The sequence below is a fragment of the Nematolebias whitei genome, chromosome 13 (assembly GCF_014905685.2).
Source record: "Nematolebias whitei isolate Nwh7 chromosome 13, NemWhi1, whole genome shotgun sequence".
Lineage (NCBI taxonomy): Eukaryota > Metazoa > Chordata > Actinopteri > Cyprinodontiformes > Rivulidae > Nematolebias > Nematolebias whitei.
In genome coordinates, this window is record NC_056510.1 from 13110602 (window position 1) to 13130248 (window position 19647).

At 36.3% G+C, this 19647-nt stretch overlaps 1 protein-coding gene across 1 annotated transcript in view; it reads left to right on the top strand.

Annotated features, from left to right (window-relative positions):
• The window catches only part of lrp1bb (low density lipoprotein receptor-related protein 1Bb), a 235325-nt gene that overhangs the window by 153732 nt on the left and 61946 nt on the right, over positions 1-19647 (top strand). Inside the window, exons 37-50 of the mRNA XM_037686113.1 lie at positions 874-1000; positions 1150-1301; positions 1696-1820; positions 2018-2389; positions 7939-8128; positions 10107-10311; positions 14030-14222; positions 16201-16326; positions 16513-16641; positions 16826-16945; positions 17689-17802; positions 17983-18132; positions 18350-18472; positions 18638-18663. Of these exons, the coding sequence (XP_037542041.1) occupies positions 874-1000; positions 1150-1301; positions 1696-1820; positions 2018-2389; positions 7939-8128; positions 10107-10311; positions 14030-14222; positions 16201-16326; positions 16513-16641; positions 16826-16945; positions 17689-17802; positions 17983-18132; positions 18350-18472; positions 18638-18663 (2152 nt within the window). The remainder of the gene's footprint in view (positions 1-873; positions 1001-1149; positions 1302-1695; positions 1821-2017; positions 2390-7938; positions 8129-10106; positions 10312-14029; positions 14223-16200; positions 16327-16512; positions 16642-16825; positions 16946-17688; positions 17803-17982; positions 18133-18349; positions 18473-18637; positions 18664-19647) is intronic.

The window sequence follows — 19647 nt, forward strand, 5'->3', positions numbered from 1 at the left end:
CATAAATTAAAGCAGACTAAACAGAACTAAATACTAAACTTATAGCAAACAGGTATTCTGCGTTGGTATGATAACTTTCTCTAGCATTCTATAATTAGATATGTATATTGTTTTGTTGTTTTTTTTCTTTGTGTTCTGTCTGTTTCCATTAGATAAAATCAGCTTGGCTTCTTGCTACATTTGTGTATTTTGAATTTTAAAGTTTTCACACAAATTATAAAGTAAGTTTTTTTTGAATGAAGAAATTTTGCTTACGGGTGCATTTACATAAAGTTGTCTTCATAAATTAAAGCAGACTAAACAGAACAAAAGACTAAACTTATAGCAAACAGTTATTCTGTGTTGGTATGATAACTTTGGTGAGCATAAGATAATCACAGAATGCAAATCAAGTTTAGCAGTAAGATAGAAGTCAAACGCCAAAAAAAACAAAAAAACGAGATGAGACAGGTCCGTGATTTAAGTTTGCAAAGAACACATCTGAAAGGTATAGACTATCCACTTCTTGCATTCCAACAAGGAGTATGTTATTATATGTTTTTGGTTAATCACAGGAGTACTATGCTTAAAACAAAAACATGTTTTTTTGTTTGTTAGATTTTTTTTTAGGGGGGGGGGGGTATTTTTTTTTAAACAAATGGAGATGAGCTTATGTATTTACAGTTACAATAATTATAAACAATTGTGCAGTAAAGACATAGTTTGCCCAATGGAAAATTGCCATTGTAATCAAAACCAATTTAAATAGCATTTCAAACTTTACGTAATGTGAAATTTCAGCATTTTATTTTATATTGTTTTACATAAATATAGGTCTGCCAAATCATGTTCATTATTATCACACTATATTTTAATTTTTATCATGATTGACAGATATCTCTTCTGGACTGAATGGGGGCAAAACCCTTGCATTGGCCGCTCTCGCCTGGATGGTTCAGACCAAGTAACTTTGGTCAGTTCGGGCATCACATGGCCAAATGGAATTGCCATAGATTTTGAGGTAAAGTTGAACATGGAAGCGCAATCATTATCTTGAGCTACTTCCCCTTTCATATTCTCAGCCTTTGCCTCAGCTCACTCTTTGAGGGTGAAAGATGACTTTGACTAAAGCGTTCTGTTTTTGATATGCATTTGGAAATTACCTTGCAGGAAAATACATTATATTGGTGCGACGCACGCACTGATAAGATCGAGAGGATCAACCTTGAAACAGGTGAGAGCCGGGAGATTGTGCTGTCGGCGACCAATGTAGACCTGTTCTCAGTGGCTGTGTTTGGGCCTTACATCTACTGGTCTGACAGGTAATTTATTATTTTCCTAAATGCACTCTCTTGCATTGGCCTGCAAAGTCTGTATATACTTTACATCAGCCTGTCTTGACAAAGGTCTAATATGAAGATATTAGAGAAGCAATTATTCTTAGTCATAGTTACAATGTAGTTTTCTAAATCCTGAAACATCTTTGTCATTACCCACCACATTCATCCTAAAACCTAGAATTACTGTTTTATGAAGATTGTTGCCCTAGTTAAGTCAAAGGTCAGTGTTTAAACTCATTTTATTTGCCATCAGTTTTGAAAAAAAACTGTCCTCTTTATTGGATTGTGTTTATCCAACTTTGACTTGACTCTCAAATACAGCATAATCTCTGAAAATTAAATTATGTTTGCTGTTTTCTTTATTTATGGTACCCAGGGCCCATTCCAATGGTTCAATCCGTCGAGCTTTTAAGACTGACACCAATGAGCCCACAACCATGAGGAGTGGCCTTGGGGTCAATTTGAAAGATGTGACAGTTTTCAATAGAGACAGAGAAAAGGGTATGATCTAACTTTACAGTCAATTGCAATTTTACTTTCTGTAACATTTCAAATGATTTTTTAAATGTTTTCATGAGGTTATATTTGGCTTAGCACAGAGTTTGTGTCTGTCATGCATAGGCAGGACAAATTAAAGCTGACAGCGTAAAGCAGGAACTAAAGCAAGCCAATAACGGAACATGTGTTTTGTTTTGAAGGCACCAACCCCTGTGCCAGGAATAATGGAGGCTGCCAACAGTTGTGCTTTCACCTGGGCAGCGGTCGCCGAACTTGCTCCTGCGCCCACGGCCGCTTGGCAGACGATGGTTTTGCCTGTGAGCGCTATGAAGGTTATTTACTCTACTCCGAAAGGACTATACTGAAAAGCATCCACCTTTCAGATGAAAACGACCTCAACTCACCCATCCAGCCCTTTGAAAATCCAGCTTTTTTCAAGAATGTCATAGCATTGGCATTTGACTACAACCAGGCCAGCACTGGAACCAACCGCATCTTTTTTAGCGATGCCCATTATGGAAATATACAGGTTATTAATGATGACTGGACTGGAAGAGCTATCATCTCAGAAAGTAAGTGCATTTCATATTGCCAAATTTTTCCCATGTTGTACATTAATAAGTCATAAAACCCAGTTTCTGCACTGCAAACAGACACTTATATATATACTTTATTTTTTCTCCCCAAGAGCATTAGTTTTTTTTGACTATATGGTATCCTTGGATGGTTGTGCACAATATGGTAGATGGTTTTTCATATTTTTTTATGCCATGTTCAAATTTGGTGTGTTTTGCGGGTGTTAGTTTTCTGTTTCAATGTGTATCTTCCTAGTTTGTATTTGACATTGTCAGCCATCAGAATTAAATTGCAACAGCTGTTTCAAGCCACTTTTTCACACATTGGTATAGATGAGGTGCATTTTTAAACTTCTGTTTTCATGAAAACCTTGTCTTGTTGGTATTCACTCAGTGTTAATTGCAGCTGTCTAAGTTAATCTGAAAGCAATGTTTTGCTTTCTTGTTCTTTTCTTTGCTTTGGCTTTTTTCAAAGACACTTTATTTTTATGTTAGGTGTCATATAGTGTCCATGCTTAAAAGCTTTGTAATTGCTGACAGCCTCCATCTAAACAAGGAACAATCTCTTTATATTACAAACAAGATCTCGTGTAATTGCATCTTGGTTTTAGGTGGCTGGAATTGAATGAAGAGAAAAAGTGTCTGTTCAATACAACCACCATCCTCTGCCATTCTGGAAAGTTCCCACAGGGAGCAGAATGCACATTCCCTTCCTTTGCTTATACAGGGAGACTGGCAGAGTATTACACATCCACTCTCACCCATCCCCCAACACATCTTCCACACTCTTGCTGTGGGAGCTTACTGCTTATTTATTTATCTTCTAGAAATGAACAGGCATTATCAAGAACCATCTGTCAGGAGCGTAAGTGTCCTTCACGCCTTCCCACTTGTGAAATGCAAAATGAAAATGGTCCAAATATTTCATACGAGAGCAATTTGAAATTTTGAGCCTACAACATTTATCTTTTTCCCGTTTGTAAAAGCTGGGCTGGCACATTGTTTTTAATGCAGCTACACTGGACATACAGTATCTGCAGCAGGACTTTTTGTTCTTGTTTTTAAATAGAATATGTGGTCTAGAATTAAAGTGATCTATCTATCAGATGCATATAATTTTAGTTGGGGTCATCACATTTAGCAGCATTTCAAACTGTCCTCTGCCCAATATCAAGACTTCTTTCTCTTCCCTTCCTTATATTTTTCTTGAACCTCATCACTGAGGAAAGGTGAAGATGTTAATCATCCATATTTCCCTAATTAAACTCTGAGTCCCCCCATTAATTACTCTCTTGCGTAGCCAACAATTTGTGAGGAACTCCATCCTGCCAGGCAGCTTTTATTGCAAACTATTAATTAGTTACCGTCTGACTCAGACAGGGTTTTACATATACAAGGGTAATGTTTATGAGCTTTTAGACACATGAATATTGTCAAATTATCCAAAACTGGCCACATGTTTATTATTTATAAAAATGAATGTTTGCATTGGTGTATAAACTTGCATAAGAAAAATAGGGTCCATGATAGAATGAAATTGCTACAAGAAAGTTTTTTTGAGAATGCTGAGATACTTACATGAAGGTAGGTCTTTACACTTCACAAGTAAGTAGTTAACCTAATGTGAAGGAAAGTTATTTAGCATTGATAAATGCCATCCTCTTGTGATCAGTTATTGCTAGATTAATCCTATATTTAAGTTTCTTTTTTTTTTACACTGGTGGATGACATAAAAAACAATCAAAATTTGATTTGTGAAGTACATTTTTAATGGACATTTCTGACAGCAAAGGGACTGGTTAAGTAAGGGTCTGTTTAATATCTAATATGTAGGCAGTCCTTGGAAATTAATTAAATGGTGACATTTTTCAAAGTAAAGTAAACAATATATATTTTAGAAAATGTTTTGTTCACTTTTACTGAATAATGTTCTCTTCAAATGGGGTATGGCGTTCTCATATGGTAATTTACTATGTATGTTTGTCTATTTCTTTTTTGGATTGTTTTTCTTCCTTTTTTTTCTTCCATTATCTCTTTTTTATTTTGGTCATTCTTTTTTTCAAAAATGGAAAAAAAAAGTATTCTAATGACACAAACTAATGTTTGTGTAACACAGAAAAAGTAAACGTATTTGTTTAGGTTATTTCTGAATCTTGAAAAAAAAATAGTATGAGTAATTAGGTATGAATATTGCTAAACATTCTGTCAGCAATCAATGCATCTATCTGGAGTTTTATTTATTAATTTTTTTTCACATCACATTTATGCATTTATATGGGATGCTGCAAATCCCTTTTTCTACCCTGTGTTTATGAAATTGGTTTGCAATGAAAACATACTCCGGAGTGACTGCTGCATCAACAGATAGCTGTCTGTCCAGTGTAGTGAGGCATGAAATAATTTTCATGTCAATCATCAATGAAACACAATCTCAGTTATAACACAATTGAGGTTCGCCATCTGTTACATGCAAGAAATAAAACAATACTTATTATATAAGATCAGATAACATATAACTTTACTGATCCTGCAGGAAATTGCTGAAACACATAATGGACATATTTTATAATTAATATTTAAGGGCATAGAATGCTGCTCTACCTAACAGAGGAGCCCAAGCTTGAGTGAGAAGTTGAAATATTGTCTAGATACAACTGGACTCATCTCCCATGGGCTTAGTAAGAAATCAACATACAGTCTCCTGAAAGGGCCTCCTAGTCCAACTTGTAGTTTCCTGTCTTCTCAATCAAATGTTGGAGTTTCCTATGATTGCTATGAGTATAGGTGACATGGTGGCACAGTTTTTAGAGCTGCTGCCTCGAAGCAAGGAAGTTGCCGGATTGAATCCTGGCTGCGGACCTTTCTGGGTGGAGTTTGGATGTTCTCTCTGTGCATATGTGGGTTTTCTCCGGGTACTCTGGTTTCTTACGTTCTTCTTCTTCTTCTTCCTTCAGCGTTTCCCTCGTCAGGGGTCACCACAGCGAGTCATCCTCCTCCACCTCACTCTGTCCTCTGCATCCTCTGTCCTCACTCCAACTACCATCATGTCCTCTCTAACTGCATCCATATATCTCATCTTTGGCCTTCCTCGTTGTCTTTTTCCTGGCAGCTGCATTTCTAACATCTTTCTACCAATATACCCAAGGTCCCTCCTCTTGACATGTCCAAACCATCTCAGTCTGGCCTGCCTAACTTTATCTCCCAGTTGATCAACCTGTGCTGCACCTCTGATGATCTCATTCCTAATCGTATCCAGCCTTGTCACTCCTAAGGAGAACCTTAGCATCATCATTTATGCCACTTCCAGTTCTTTCTCATGTCTTTTTGCCAATGCCACTGTCTCCAGACCATACAATATAGCTGGTCTCACCATTGTCTTGTAAACTTTTCCTTTGACCTTTTATGACACCTGTTTTGTCACAAATCACTCATGAAACTTTTCTCCATCCACTCCATTCTGCCTGGACTCTCTTTTTCACTTATTTACCACATTCTCCATGTTCCTGGACAGTGGACCCCAAGTACTTGAAGCCCTGAACCTTTGTGACCTCTGCTCTTTATAGCCTCACTGTTCCACCAGCCTCCCCCTCATTCACACACATGTACTCTGTCTTACTACGGCTGACTTTCATTCCTCTTCTTTCAAGTGCATACCTCCACCTCTCCAAGTTCTCTTCCACCTGTTCCCTGTTCTCACCACATATCACAATGTCATCTGCACTCTGTACTCTGGTACTCTGGTTTCTTCCCACAGACCAAAAACATGCTTGATAGGCTAATTTGTAATTCTAAATTAGTCCTTGGGTGTGAGTGTGAGAGTGAATGATTGTTTGTCTCTATGTCTTTCTGTGATGGACTGAGACCTGTCCAGAGTGTACCCCGCCCCTCACACATTGACTGATGGATATGGAAACCAGTGACCCCCCCCCCCCCCCCCCCCATGACCTAGAAAGGAAGAAGCGGGTAAATATAATGGATGGATGTTATGAGTATAATCTTCATTTGGATTTAGGAAATGTAAAGACATGTTTTGTTATGCATTGCGGCATTTCCAATTACCCAACTTTTTGGGGGTATTTTGTTGGTTCAAGGTACCCCATCCAGGGACTTGGTTGACTTACTGGGGGACTTTACCAATCATCTAGGCAATGATAGGGATAGACACACTGCCAGATCTAAATTCACTGCCAGAGTAGCACTGTGTTATTGAACTTCTGTCATCACTGTTGGCTCTCAGCTGATGACCTTATAGCTATCACAATTGGCACCCTGTGTTCATTCATCAAGCAGAACTGTCTAGAAAGTATTTCTGTTTGTGCTGTAATGCTATGCCTGTTGGTTTTAGTCCATAATTAATACAATTCTAGTTTTCTTTATGTATTTCTGGCACTAAGTTCCCCTGGATCATAGGTCAGTGTTTATTTAACAATTGTCCTTAGATATTTGACCACATCTCTTCTTCACTCGGTAAAATAAGCTGTCAACTGATCACCACCATGTTGAGATTGACTAGTTGGCAGGGAAAAATGATAAATACAGACCATTCAAATGTTGGAGATGTTCAGCCTGCAGTTCCAGCAAAGATGTTGCTTGTTCACCAGTCTGAGGAAGAGAGTGACACTGGAACTTGAATGGGCCTTATGGGTATGTTGCATCTGTAAGGCAGTTTGTGTCTGCGGTAATTCTTGAATGTGATAGTGTTCAATGTCCAGGCTTCACTTACAGACTTAGGCATTGCCCCCCAAAAAAAAAAAAAAATAAAAAAATAAAAAATAGAATGAAAGAAAGAAATGCAAGTAACTGAAATAAGTTTCCATTGCAGAGAGGCTGGATTTAATCGATCCCTAAAAAATAAGCTGAAAAAGAAAATCTATCCAACCTAGGTTTTCCCCTAAGGCAGACCTATGGGCAGACCTTGGTGTAGATATTATATTTCTCAGCTGCCTTGGAAATGACTCACAGATCAAATGGAGGTGGTACCTGGGTAAAGGGAAGTAGTCTGCTAAAGCTGATGCAAGTGTGACTGATTGGCTGGCTGACTGGCTGGCTGGCTGGCTGGATGGCTGGATGGATGGATGGATGGATGGGTCAGTTTTGTTAATTCATTGGCAAACTATTTAGAATATCTTCAATGGAAAAATTAGACTTCTTTTATAGCAGCATCTAGCAGCAGTGTTGCATATATATTGTTGTTCTTATAGTCAAATAATCATACCAATGTTTTCAGTATGAACTAAACAGAACAAATAAATTGCATATGTCATTTGTTACATTGACAATTATTGGTCACATTGTTTTCCGTGTCCTGATTTATGTAGAAATATAAATTGTGAGTATCCCTTAGAATGTTGGTTTTATTTTTGGAAAGAGTGATCCATTGTATGAGGAAAATAATCAGGAATGCACTTTTGCATAGCTTTTAAAAACCTTGAAAAAAAACTTGTTTCACTGCTCCTGTTATGTTTTATATCGAAGAGGTTAGGTATTTGTTGATTGTTGATATTATTTTGTAATTATGTGTCTCTATATATTGTGTTGTTTCAAAGATGTGGGTTCAGTGGAAGGTCTGGCTTACCACCGGGCTTGGGACACCTTATACTGGTCCAGCACCACCACTTCTACCATCACCAGAAAGTCTATAGACCAGACACGAGTTGGTGCCTTCCCTAGGCAGGCAGTGGTCACGCTTTCGGAGGAAGACCACCCACATGTCCTGGCTCTGGATGAGTGTCAAAAGTCAGTAGCTCTTTCGTCAGCATACTTCTCTAGCCAGTGTTTGAAAATGTTGAATTTGTTACTTAATTCCAAAATCCAGACTTCTGAGTTTATTGTGGTGTGATGCACTGCTTTGAAGTTTTCTTAGATCTGCAAATAACAAAATGATAATAGATTTTTAAAAAGAAAAATGAAAAAAAAAAAGTCTAAATTCATAAAGAGGACATCAGACTTCCTTCCACACGTCATTTATTTCAAAGAAAACTAAAAGGTCCACAACAAAGAGATGCATACAAGTGAAATTTACAAGATGCAAGAACACAGCCAACCTTTTTATTATGTTAACTATTCATTTAAAAAAATAATTTGGGAGCCTTCTTTATATACATATTTTTTTTTAATGATACTTTTACTTGTTTGTAAATTTATTGATTGACTGGGGAGTTAAAATGCAGCCAAGATGTTCACTGGGTGAAGGTTTCATATACTTAGTGTTTAAATATATTAAAACACAGACAGAGGAATACAAGCGAAATAAATCCAATTAACCTTACTGTTAGTAATAATTTCACTCTTATTTTTATTATGAATCAGTTTTGCAGTTTCAATGAAAAGTTATGTTGTACTTGCTTGCATTATTATATATAGTTTTTGTTTTGTTTTGAGTTTTATTACTTGAGTAGTATTTTTATACATATTTTATGTCTGTTTTGGTTTCTCTAAAAGATAAAAAAAACTTGAATTTTGATGAAAATTCCTATTTGAATGCAATAACGTATCAAAGTAATACAGCTATAAATGTGTATAATCTAAACAAAAACAACACAAAATAAAAATACTGCCAGTTTGATTTGGCCTTAGATCTTTTTTTTTTTCTCTTTAGTGTTATCAAATGCAGGAAAAAAATAAACAATTGGTATCCGAACACTTGAGTTATCCTTTATATTAGTATTTTAATTAGATTTTTGTTTCCCCCACTTGAAATAAACTAAGGTAATTGGATTATTTGCAAGGTTGTTCCATATAATTTAAATCATCGTTTATTCATTTCATTTGTTGCACATTATCATCTTTAAAGAATAGGAATAAAAGAATAGTACAGTGTTGTATTAAAAACTACAATTTTAACATGAATGATGTAAAAATCCTTCAATGAGCAGTCAGAGTGAGTATTCTGCTGCTCCTGTTAAAACAACTAAATTAACTTCTTGACCTTAAACTAACCTTGGTTATCAGCTTGGCACCACATCCATCACACTCTAGATTCTTAGTCTGATAATTACAATTCAAACTTAAATAATTTATTGTTAAACTTGAGTTGTGACTTTTAATCCGATGCTGCGACTTTATTGCATAATGAGAAGCTAGACCAGGGTTAGAATACATATTTATGTTATTTCTAATTTAATTTAGCTTTTCTTCACATTTTTGTCCATGCAGCTGTGGATTTAAAATGTGAACCCTCATTATTGCAATCACATACCAATATTCTAATAACCTTTAAATTAATTTGTGCCATTGCTGCTATATGTTATATATATATATATATATATATATATATAATATTTTTTTTTCCACTCTAAAATGCAGCACAAATTACTTTTTTTTTTTTTTTTTCACATAACCTGCAAATCTTTGTCAAATACTAGGAAGTAATCCACAACTTTTTTTTTTTTTTTTTTAGCAGAGTGTTTCAGAGCATACACATGAAGTCATTGAGATATTTCAACTGCACAGATATTCAACAACCTTAATTCAGTAATGATAATGTCATCTTTTATCGTGCATGTTCTGCATAAATAAATTCATACACATTTAAGGCATTAATTTTGTTGTTGTGCAATAAGTAACTCCTTTCACTGAGATGTAATAAGTTTGTAACAAGTAGTGCGATATGTCAGTTTTTTTTTTTCAACTGTGAAAAAGTTGTATAAAATTTAAGAAAAATTAGAATTGCACAGGAATTGCTCAAATTAATTGTCCATTTGTTCATGTTCAGCCTGATGTTTTGGACCAACTGGAATGAGCAGAGGCCCAGCATCATGAGGTCCACCTTAGCTGGCAAGAACATGATGATTGTCATTAGTTCTGACATCCTGACACCCAATGGACTGACGATTGACCACAAATCAGAGAAGCTCTACTTTTCTGACGGTAGCCTTGGCAGGATTGAGAGATGTGACTATGATGGATCCAGTCGATTTGTGAGTATGAATGATCTAGTCCTATTAGTATGGGGGAGGGGGGAGGAGTGTCAAAATGTATTGTTTTCTGCAAAAAAAATGTGTACATTTTTATTTAAATGTATCATTTTAGATTGTTTGAGTTTATTTTTTGTATAGCAAGCATGTCCTCTTAATGACAGAAGTTTACTGTACAATTTCTATGTATTTATTGCAGAACTAAAATGTTCTATTAACTAAAAAAATCATATTAAATGTGCTTTTTTTTTTTGTTTGTTTATTTGGAAAAAAATATTAAACATTGACATTAATCAATATACTAAAAGCCATCAAGTCTGGATCCTATAAATTTTTCTGTGTGGAATTTTTGCAGCCTTTTAACACCACAATAGTGTTATTTTATTTTTATTGATTTATTTTTTTTCGATGAGGCGGACAATATCAGTGTTTAATTACTCAAATTTTTCATATTTACTTTTGGTCTTTTGTATTAAATTTTAATTTTATTAAATTTTATTTTAGAGCTTTATGATGCACTATAATGCATATTTCACAATACATGCAGCCTTTTTTTTTTTATTATAAATTGTGGTATTCATTACAACCTCTAACACGCCTCTATAGATTATATTTCTGCGTATTCAAATGTTTTGAAAGCATTAAAGTTGGACCAGATGCAGTTTGTCTTTGAAATGTAAAACTGCACTTGGCAAAAGGTGCATTCTCATGAATAGAATGTCAAACTGTCTTCCTGCTTTGAAAAGAAAACATTTTTTTATTTCATTTAATCTTTCATACAGCTGAGCTCCTGGAACAAGACCTTCAACACAACAGATGGGATTTGAAATACTTTTTGAAGTTGTCTTATTTCCTTTCAGAGGGCACAGATGGTTTCCTTAATCACAACAGTCCGTCCTTGCTAAAGTAAATAAAACTCAGTGAAGTTAGTTCACGTTTGGTCCATAAAAGTTTCATGCATAATGCATGACATCCCAACCAGCTGTGTCCAGGGTAGATGGAGGATTACAGTACAAGATGACCTTTTTCTGCCACAGATCCTAGTTTTTGCTCAACATGGCCTCTGTGGCTCAGCACTCTGGCCCATCTCAATTAGTTACCCATACGTGTGATGAGCTAGGTCGCCATGCTCAGAAAGTCTTCACCTTTGAGACCCCACCTGCACTTGCCGCAGTCTAGTCCTGCTAATTAAGGCTTTGCAGTAATATTTCTCTGGCTATAGAATTTCTATTCCAATTAAAATGTGTAAATTAAGCCAACAGTTGATTGTTAACTTAATTCTCTAAACTACCTGCAGTTGATGTCTTTAGACATTGCATATGTCACCCCACCTCACCCCCGCCTGCTGTGGAGGCTTTAGGGACCTTGTTAGTTTGAAGGCTATTGTTTAATTTCACATGACAATGATGTGTTCAAATTATCAAAATATTGCCAGTAGCTACAGGATTATAACAAACTAGAAACCTCAAACAAAAGTGATAAGACATTGAAATACAGCAGGTTTGTTAGGAGTCATTTCAATATAAACTTTGTTTGCAGGCATTTTGTTGTCACACTGCTACTACTCTTAACTGCAGTGGTACCACAGTAAAACTGGGAATAGAAAAGGTTCCTGTTTCTCATCTCTGTCGTTTTGAAAGTGGAGACACACAATTAACGATGACAATACACGTCAGCAAGTTAAAAATAGATGATAACTTTATGAATGGCTTGTAAATTAATTAACTGTATTACAATCTCTTTGAGTATGCTTATGCTTTTCCTTTTTTTTTTTTTTTTTTGATATTTTCGAGCAGTGTAGAGGCTCCAGTGCCATTTAAGCATTTCTTGATTAAAACATCATTTCTGAATATTGCTGGCCAGCAATGGTGACACTTATTGAAATAGTTCCCCATTTACTCAAAACAAAATCTCAACACAAAACTAATGTGTCACAGGCTGTACACCTAATATCTCCCAAATCTAATTTCCTATCAGTATGCTCTCCCCTGCCCCATCTGTCTCTCACCTCATTTTCTTTCACTGTCTCTCACTTGCATGATGGCCAGTTGTTGCTTCCACACACTGGGCTCCTTTAATCAACACCTGTCCTATTAATCCCAGAATGGCACAAGGGTAATGTGATGTCGCTTACAAGCCTGTCCTACTAATGGCTGAGGCTACTGAGCTGTTGGAGTCCCTGATCCTCCACAAAGGCTGGAGAATCCCAGAAGGAGACATCTGATGGATTCTTGCCTCACTGCCATTGGCACTGTCATTTACTCCCCCAACATCTGGGTTAAGCAGTCAAGTTGGCAGCAGGGGTTGATTTGTTGATTAATGAGAGGAAGCATTCTCCTCTTATTTATTCATAGGGTTGTGCTCAGAAGTCTATCAGCATGCTACCACATTGTATTTTCAAAAGATGTTTGAGAATGAAATTCAAACAGCTGAAGTACACACATCATAATTATAATATTAACTATGTCTGTGTAAGAAATCTCATATCCTAAAGTTGGATTGTGTATGTCACTTAGTTTGCAACCTACCAACTACGCCTTATTTTCTTTTCTTGCTTGCCCTCTGTGAAGGCAGATGCTTCTTTCCTCTGCTCTGTCCCTGCTCTACTCTTTGTCCTGTGAACCTTTCTCAGAGCCTCTTTGTGCATATCTTCCAAATAGTAAACTATGGACTGGTCAGCTGGTCTCTCAATGAAATTGATCAAATTTTCTCAACAATAAGACAGGGAGAAGGAGAGCCCTATTACCTCAATGGAACACTATTCCTGGGTGATGTACATAATTGGATTTATGATAATAGGATTTCTGCTTTTTGGAACTGGTGGTCACTTGAATTATTGACAAATTATGAAGAATGTGCTATGCTTGGCAACACTCAGACTATGCTGTGTGAACTATCTGTGGACCTGTATCAGAGATGGAACTTTCTGGTAGTGTTCACGGACGGTGGGAAGGAATAGATCTTGGAGAAGTTGTAAGCTCAACCTGAAATATGTAATCGCGATTTTGTCTGTTTGAAGTCGACATGATGAGATGTACTGGTGAGACTGTAAAAACAGACCGAAATTAACAGAGCTCGGCATGACCCAAAACAAATGTTGATCTGAATCGGGCTCTGGCCTTGGATGGCTGACTATCTCAATTTCTCCTGGATGTTATGGAGAGAAGATGCTCTGCTCCCCCCTCCCTCCCACTCCCCTGCCCAAGGACATGGACCTGTGTCAGAGCTCAACCGAGCCAGCTAATAAACATTGCACCACCTCTTATCAGGACTATGGCTAGTGGGTGCTCTGGCTCCTCAAATCATGCCTTCACTGACTTCCCTCATTGCCCTCCCCTGGTGCATAAACCTAGGATATGTGAGGGCGCCAATGGCTGTGTCGCTCACCTGGCAACCTGCACTGGGACCCCCACCCACTTCACACGCATATGTCTGTTGCTTTTTTATGTGCTGGGGTTTTTTGCAGCCTCACGCTGTGTCCTGAAGGGATTTTTATTTCTTTTTTGCTCGCCTCTTTCCTCGTGCTCCCCTTTTTCTAATCTAACAAAAAAAAGGAGCGACTCTCATAGGCTGCTGCCTCAGTCACCCCGTCTACCCATATCTGTGTCTGTTTGTTTTTTTTGTGGTTCTCCGGATGGGCTGTACTGAAATGGAATTCTGTTGTGTTCTGTGCAACAACAATAAAACTGATTCTGATTCTGATTGTTCCACATCCTTTTAGGTCATTGTCAAATCAGGGCCTGGAAACTTCTATGGCCTTGCCATCTATGCAGATTTCATCTACTGGTCAGACTGGGCCCGTCGAGCTGTGCTACGATCAAACAAGTACACTGGTGGTGACACAAAGGTACTTCGAGCAGATATACCTCATCAGCCAATGGGAATTATAGCCATGGCCAAGGATACCAATAACTGTGAGTAAATGAACACCGAAAGATAAACTATCTTTTGTGAGCAGTGCATTCAGAATTTAAGAACATTTGTGTTCTCTGTGCATAAGTTAGGTTATTGTTTGTTTGTTTGTTTTTGCATACAATTGCATTGTTTGTTTGTTTGTTTGCAAGGATTTGCAAACGTACTATTCAAAAAAGTATACAGTGGTGTTATTTCATCGCATATTGCAAGTATCCTTTATTTGTTAGACCTTGAAGTTTATTCCCCTACAGTTCTGATGCTGTTAAACTCCAATAACCCTTGAAGAGGTAATAAAAATGATTTCAAACACTATTAGCATTAGCCCATAAAAAACACATATATAGTTATTAGTTACCACCTAACAGCAACATATTTAAAAGAACATTTTAATTTGATGTTAAATAATGAATTAAGTGAAAGTGGTCTTATTTAGAATGTCTGGAAACGTAAACCTCTGCGGTAATTAATAATAATATAAAAAAAAAAAAGTAGCTTATGTTGTAGAGGGAGTCTCTTAAGTGTCATATGAAGTTTAATTTCCAAGTAGGACAAAGAGATGTGGGCTTAAGCACATCCCACTGGTTGGATTCAAATAGCAAAATAAACTAATTTCCTTGTTTATCTTGTTATGGAAATAATTGCATTTTGTAACCTGAATATGTGCAACTGCAGTCTATAGTTTCATGTGCAATGAACAGATATGTTGATTTTGAACATCACCTAATCTTGTTTTGCCTTTACATTGTTATGTTCTGATTTAATTGTGCTAGTCATTACTATCTTGGATATAAATAATCTCATAATTGGGATACCTGAGCTGCAGAATGGATTAATGTAATTTAGTTTCATAGGAATCCAATAGAACAGAGTGTCTAGAGAGGACAAGCACACACTGTGTCAAGTTCAAGTTCAAGTTCAAGGTTCTTTGTCATTCGCATCACATGTGGTACATGAGGTGGAACAAACTGTGTACTCAAGGTCCCAGTTACACCCCCAAAAAATAGCAAAAATACAAAATATAAAAAGAGAAAGTATATAAGGTTAAGTTTTCTTCATTTGTCATTTGCACCACATGTGGTGAAACAAAATTGTGTACACAGGGTCCCAGTTACAGCCAACAAAAGTATATATTGTAAAGAAAAACAGTATTAAAATCTAAAAAATGAACTAAGACATACACTAAACTAAGAATACACTAAGCACTAATAGTACAAAAACAATACACCGAACAACAGCAGCACAAACATGAATCTATGTAAGCAGATGGGTATGAATGAATACAGCAGCATGAAATAAATCAGCAACATAAGATCAGCAGCATAATATATAAGTATATAAGGATCTAAGATATACTTTAAGTTATACACTAAACTGTATTTTACTGTAGTTCTATCTATGAAAACATCCTTGATGCATTTTACAAGCTAAATCTATTTTCAATTGTCACTCGCTTACTTCCATACTGTTATTCCCATAGCAGTTTTACCAACTGAACGCATAAACTATGTTTGTTACCAGGTTTTTCACTCACAATTCCTGATAGATTATGCAAATATTAGGAGGTGAGTGAAAACATATTTCCATTGATATTTATCAAACTTTGTATTAACTTCTGATAGATTTCCTTGTATGTGATGAGAATGACAAAAATAATTTTCAATATATCTATAAACCAGTGAACGATAGTCTAAGACTAAAATGTTCAGATAAAAAAAGGCAAAGGTAGAGATAACTCAAAGCAACCTCTTGTAGTTGTACAACTTTATAAAGGAATACAATTACATTGTCCCAGATGTTCTTAAGATTTAAATATAATAGAGGCTCAAACACTTCAACATAACTGTAATATTAATCACACAATTTGTTGAGATCTTTATGGATTTATTACAAACTAGTTATTTTTTAGATTTTTTTTTAAATGTATTTATTTATGTTTCCTACTTTGGCATGTCTGTTTCATTCTGTTTGTTCTATAAGGTGAGTTGTCCCCATGTCGGCACATGAATGGAGGCTGTGGTGACCTTTGTCTCCTGACACCACATGGAAGGGTCAATTGCTCTTGTCGGGGAGAACGTGTGCTGTTAGATGACAACAGATGTGTGTGTAAGTCTCCAGGAGCTTTAGCTGTACTCAATCTGAAACAAGTTATAATCAAGTTTTATAGAATAAAAGAAGCAGGTAAAAAATCTCAAAATGATGTAACTTTTTTTTAAGAAAGACTAGATTTTCTTATTTAGGAGGTAGCCACGTTTGGTTGTCATCACCTTGCATTTTTTGTGTTTCCTACAGCAGAGAACTCGTCATGCAACATTTACACAGAATTTGAATGTGGAAATGGGGAGTGCATAAAATACCAACTAACGTGTGATGGAGTAGCTCATTGCAAAGATAAATCAGATGAGAAGATGCAGTACTGTGGTAAGAGAACTATTACAAATCTTGGTAAAAGAGATATATATAAACTCTACCCTGTTGGTTTGATCAATGTTCTTTCATATATATATATATATTTTTTTAAGTCTGAAGACGGCAGATAATTCCTAGTGTTTAAAAATAATTGCATTCAGTTGCACCATCCTTGTTTAATTGATTTATTTTTTAGACAACAGGAGCTGTCGAAGCGGTTTCCGGCCCTGCTACAACCAACGCTGTGTGGCAAGTAGCCGCTTCTGTGACGGCACCGATGACTGTGGGGATCATTCTGATGAAGCTTTCTGTAACAGTGAGTTGCAGCCGTTTGATGCCATGTTCTAGCCATCCTTCCTCGGAGAGCAGATTCAAGACCTGCTAATGCTTAAGTTAATCCATCACACAGGGCCACATAGTGTGATAATGAGCCCAAAAATCATAAGGAGTGTCCAAATTAAAAGAAACTCCCAGCTACTATCTATGACAGCTTTTTCCAACGGCATTATTAACGCTTTTGCTGGAGGGATTTTATCTTTGATGGAATTTTGAACTTTGCAGTTCTTGTTATTTTTATTTTATAATTAATGATATTGGGAGCATGTTAACACAGGGAGATTTTGACCATGCAGCAGCGGTTTGACAATTAATGAGGTCTTTCCAATTCAGCAGTCCTGGATTAAAGAAAATATAACTAAGAATGGTGTGCTCTTTTGAGCCCCTCATTTAAATGAAATATATATCTTGTAGAACATTTAAATACAACATTTATAAGTTATACACTGATTAGAAAAAAACAGAACTAAACATAAATGGCAGCGAATAGTTAATGACAACCTTAACCAAAACTACCAGGATACATCTTTTAAAGACTAATTGTGCTGGACAGCATTAACGTGGGATTGAATGCAATGAAGATGTATGGCACATGCTGTCCATCTACAAAAAAAAAAAAAAAAAAACTATAAAAGATATAACTTTTACTACTGTAAGGAAGAGGTAGTTGTAAATGGTACTGTTTTGACCTAAGTTTCTGAAATACATATGTTTGTCTAACAGATATCACATGTGGCCCATCAGAATCGTCTTGCAAGGATGGGAGTTGTGTACCTATCTCAGCCTGGTGCAACCAAGTCATTGACTGTGCTGATACCTCAGATGAAAGAAACTGCAGTAAGTACTTGAAAATAAAATTAGAATTAATAAAAGACACAAGTCGTCTCATGCAAATCAAATATATCTAGTCAGTTGTTCACTATTTGGATCAGATTGAGTACTGCACCTTTACCATTGCCTCTCCTGTCAGTGGCATTGTGACAAGGAAGTTATTGTGGTGGTGTGTTTTGTATTCAGACCACACAGAATGCTCTCACTTTTATAAGCTGGGTGTGAAAGAAAAAGATTTCATCAGCTGCAACTCCACCTCACTGTGCATCCACCCGTCATGGATCTGTGATGGTGCAAATGATTGCGGTGACTATGCCGACGAGACCAACTGCCAGGGTGAGCAGCAATTTAAACATTCACAAAGACACACATGTTGCCTGTTCATTCAGAGGCAGATCGAGAAAGCCAGCCACAGTTAAAGATTATTCAAGACTCATTTCCAGAGATGATTATGCCAGTGGAACAAGAGATCCAGAGAGAGCTTAGGAAATGATAATGACTTCAATCATTGCAAATGCCTAGTAGAATGACTTGATTTTGTTGTATGCTCCAGTTTCCCAAGGGCAGAAGTGTGAGGAGGGTCACTTTGCTTGTCCAAGTGGGAACTGTATTTCTAGTGTTTGGCTGTGTGATGGCCAAAAAGACTGTGAAGATGGAGCAGATGAATTTCAGTGTGGTAAGCCAGCATATTTATTTGACCTCTTTCAGTCAGTTGGTGTGTTTATTTCATGTGCAAGTTTAGTAAATGACCTTAATATACTGTATGTATTCAAACATTAAGAAAGAACCAAACATTATATTATTTGATGTGGATTTAATGATGCTCTTACCATTTATCAAGGTAACCAGTCAACATTTAACGTACAAGTAATCTTACTTTCCCTGTTATGTGTTGTTGCAGGTTATAATTGCTTGTTTGTTTATTGTATTTGTCTAGAGTTTAGGAGGAGACAATTTTTTATGCTATTAACCCATTTCCACTTGCTTTGTTTTGCTATCCGTTTTATGTTTGATTTTTATTTTTCTAAGTAGTTATTAATAGTTGTTTGAAAATCTAATTATGACCTTGTTTTCTGAGTCTGTTGACGCCATGTTTTAAATAAAAAAAAATATATATATATATTCTGGGATTATAATGCACATCTATTCCAATGGAATAGTTTATTAATCAATTAATGTCACTGAAACTGTTATACCAAGTCTGGAAATATGAGTTCAGTATGAAGGAGTGGCGACATATGAAAAGGATTAGACTTTAAACAGACACTCATTTACTTCCCTCTATATAAACAGGACATTCATATTTTTGCTATAATGCATGCTAATGAATGCAGTACCTTCTTTGGAAACATCAAGGTCTCTACAGTATAACAGTGGGACCATAATTAAGCCATGGTATTGATTAATGTAATTTACCCTCCAGACCAATAGCTCACACACAAACCCATTCACGTGCATGTGTGTTTGGCATCAAAGCAAAACAGGCTTAGCGCTTTGATGCAGGTGGTCAAAGTTGCTGTTCAGCTGCATCAATATCACCTGCTGCAAGGTAATTGGATTTGATGTTTAATCCACATGCACACAGTGTTGAGACTTGCTACCCTTACTTTTCTTTAAATTTTGTTATTTCTCCACTGATGGACTCTTTGATATTGTCTTGTAAAATTTAAAGTCATGAAGCAGCTAACAGTACCATTGTTTGTGTGTAACCTGAAACAGTATTTTAAAACATTTTCCAAGGTGAAAACTTTTTTTTTTGTTCAATTAATAGAGTTTAATTTAAATATACACATAATTGGAATACGGCAGTCCCTCACTACTTCACACTTCTTTTTTTTTTTTTTTTTTTTT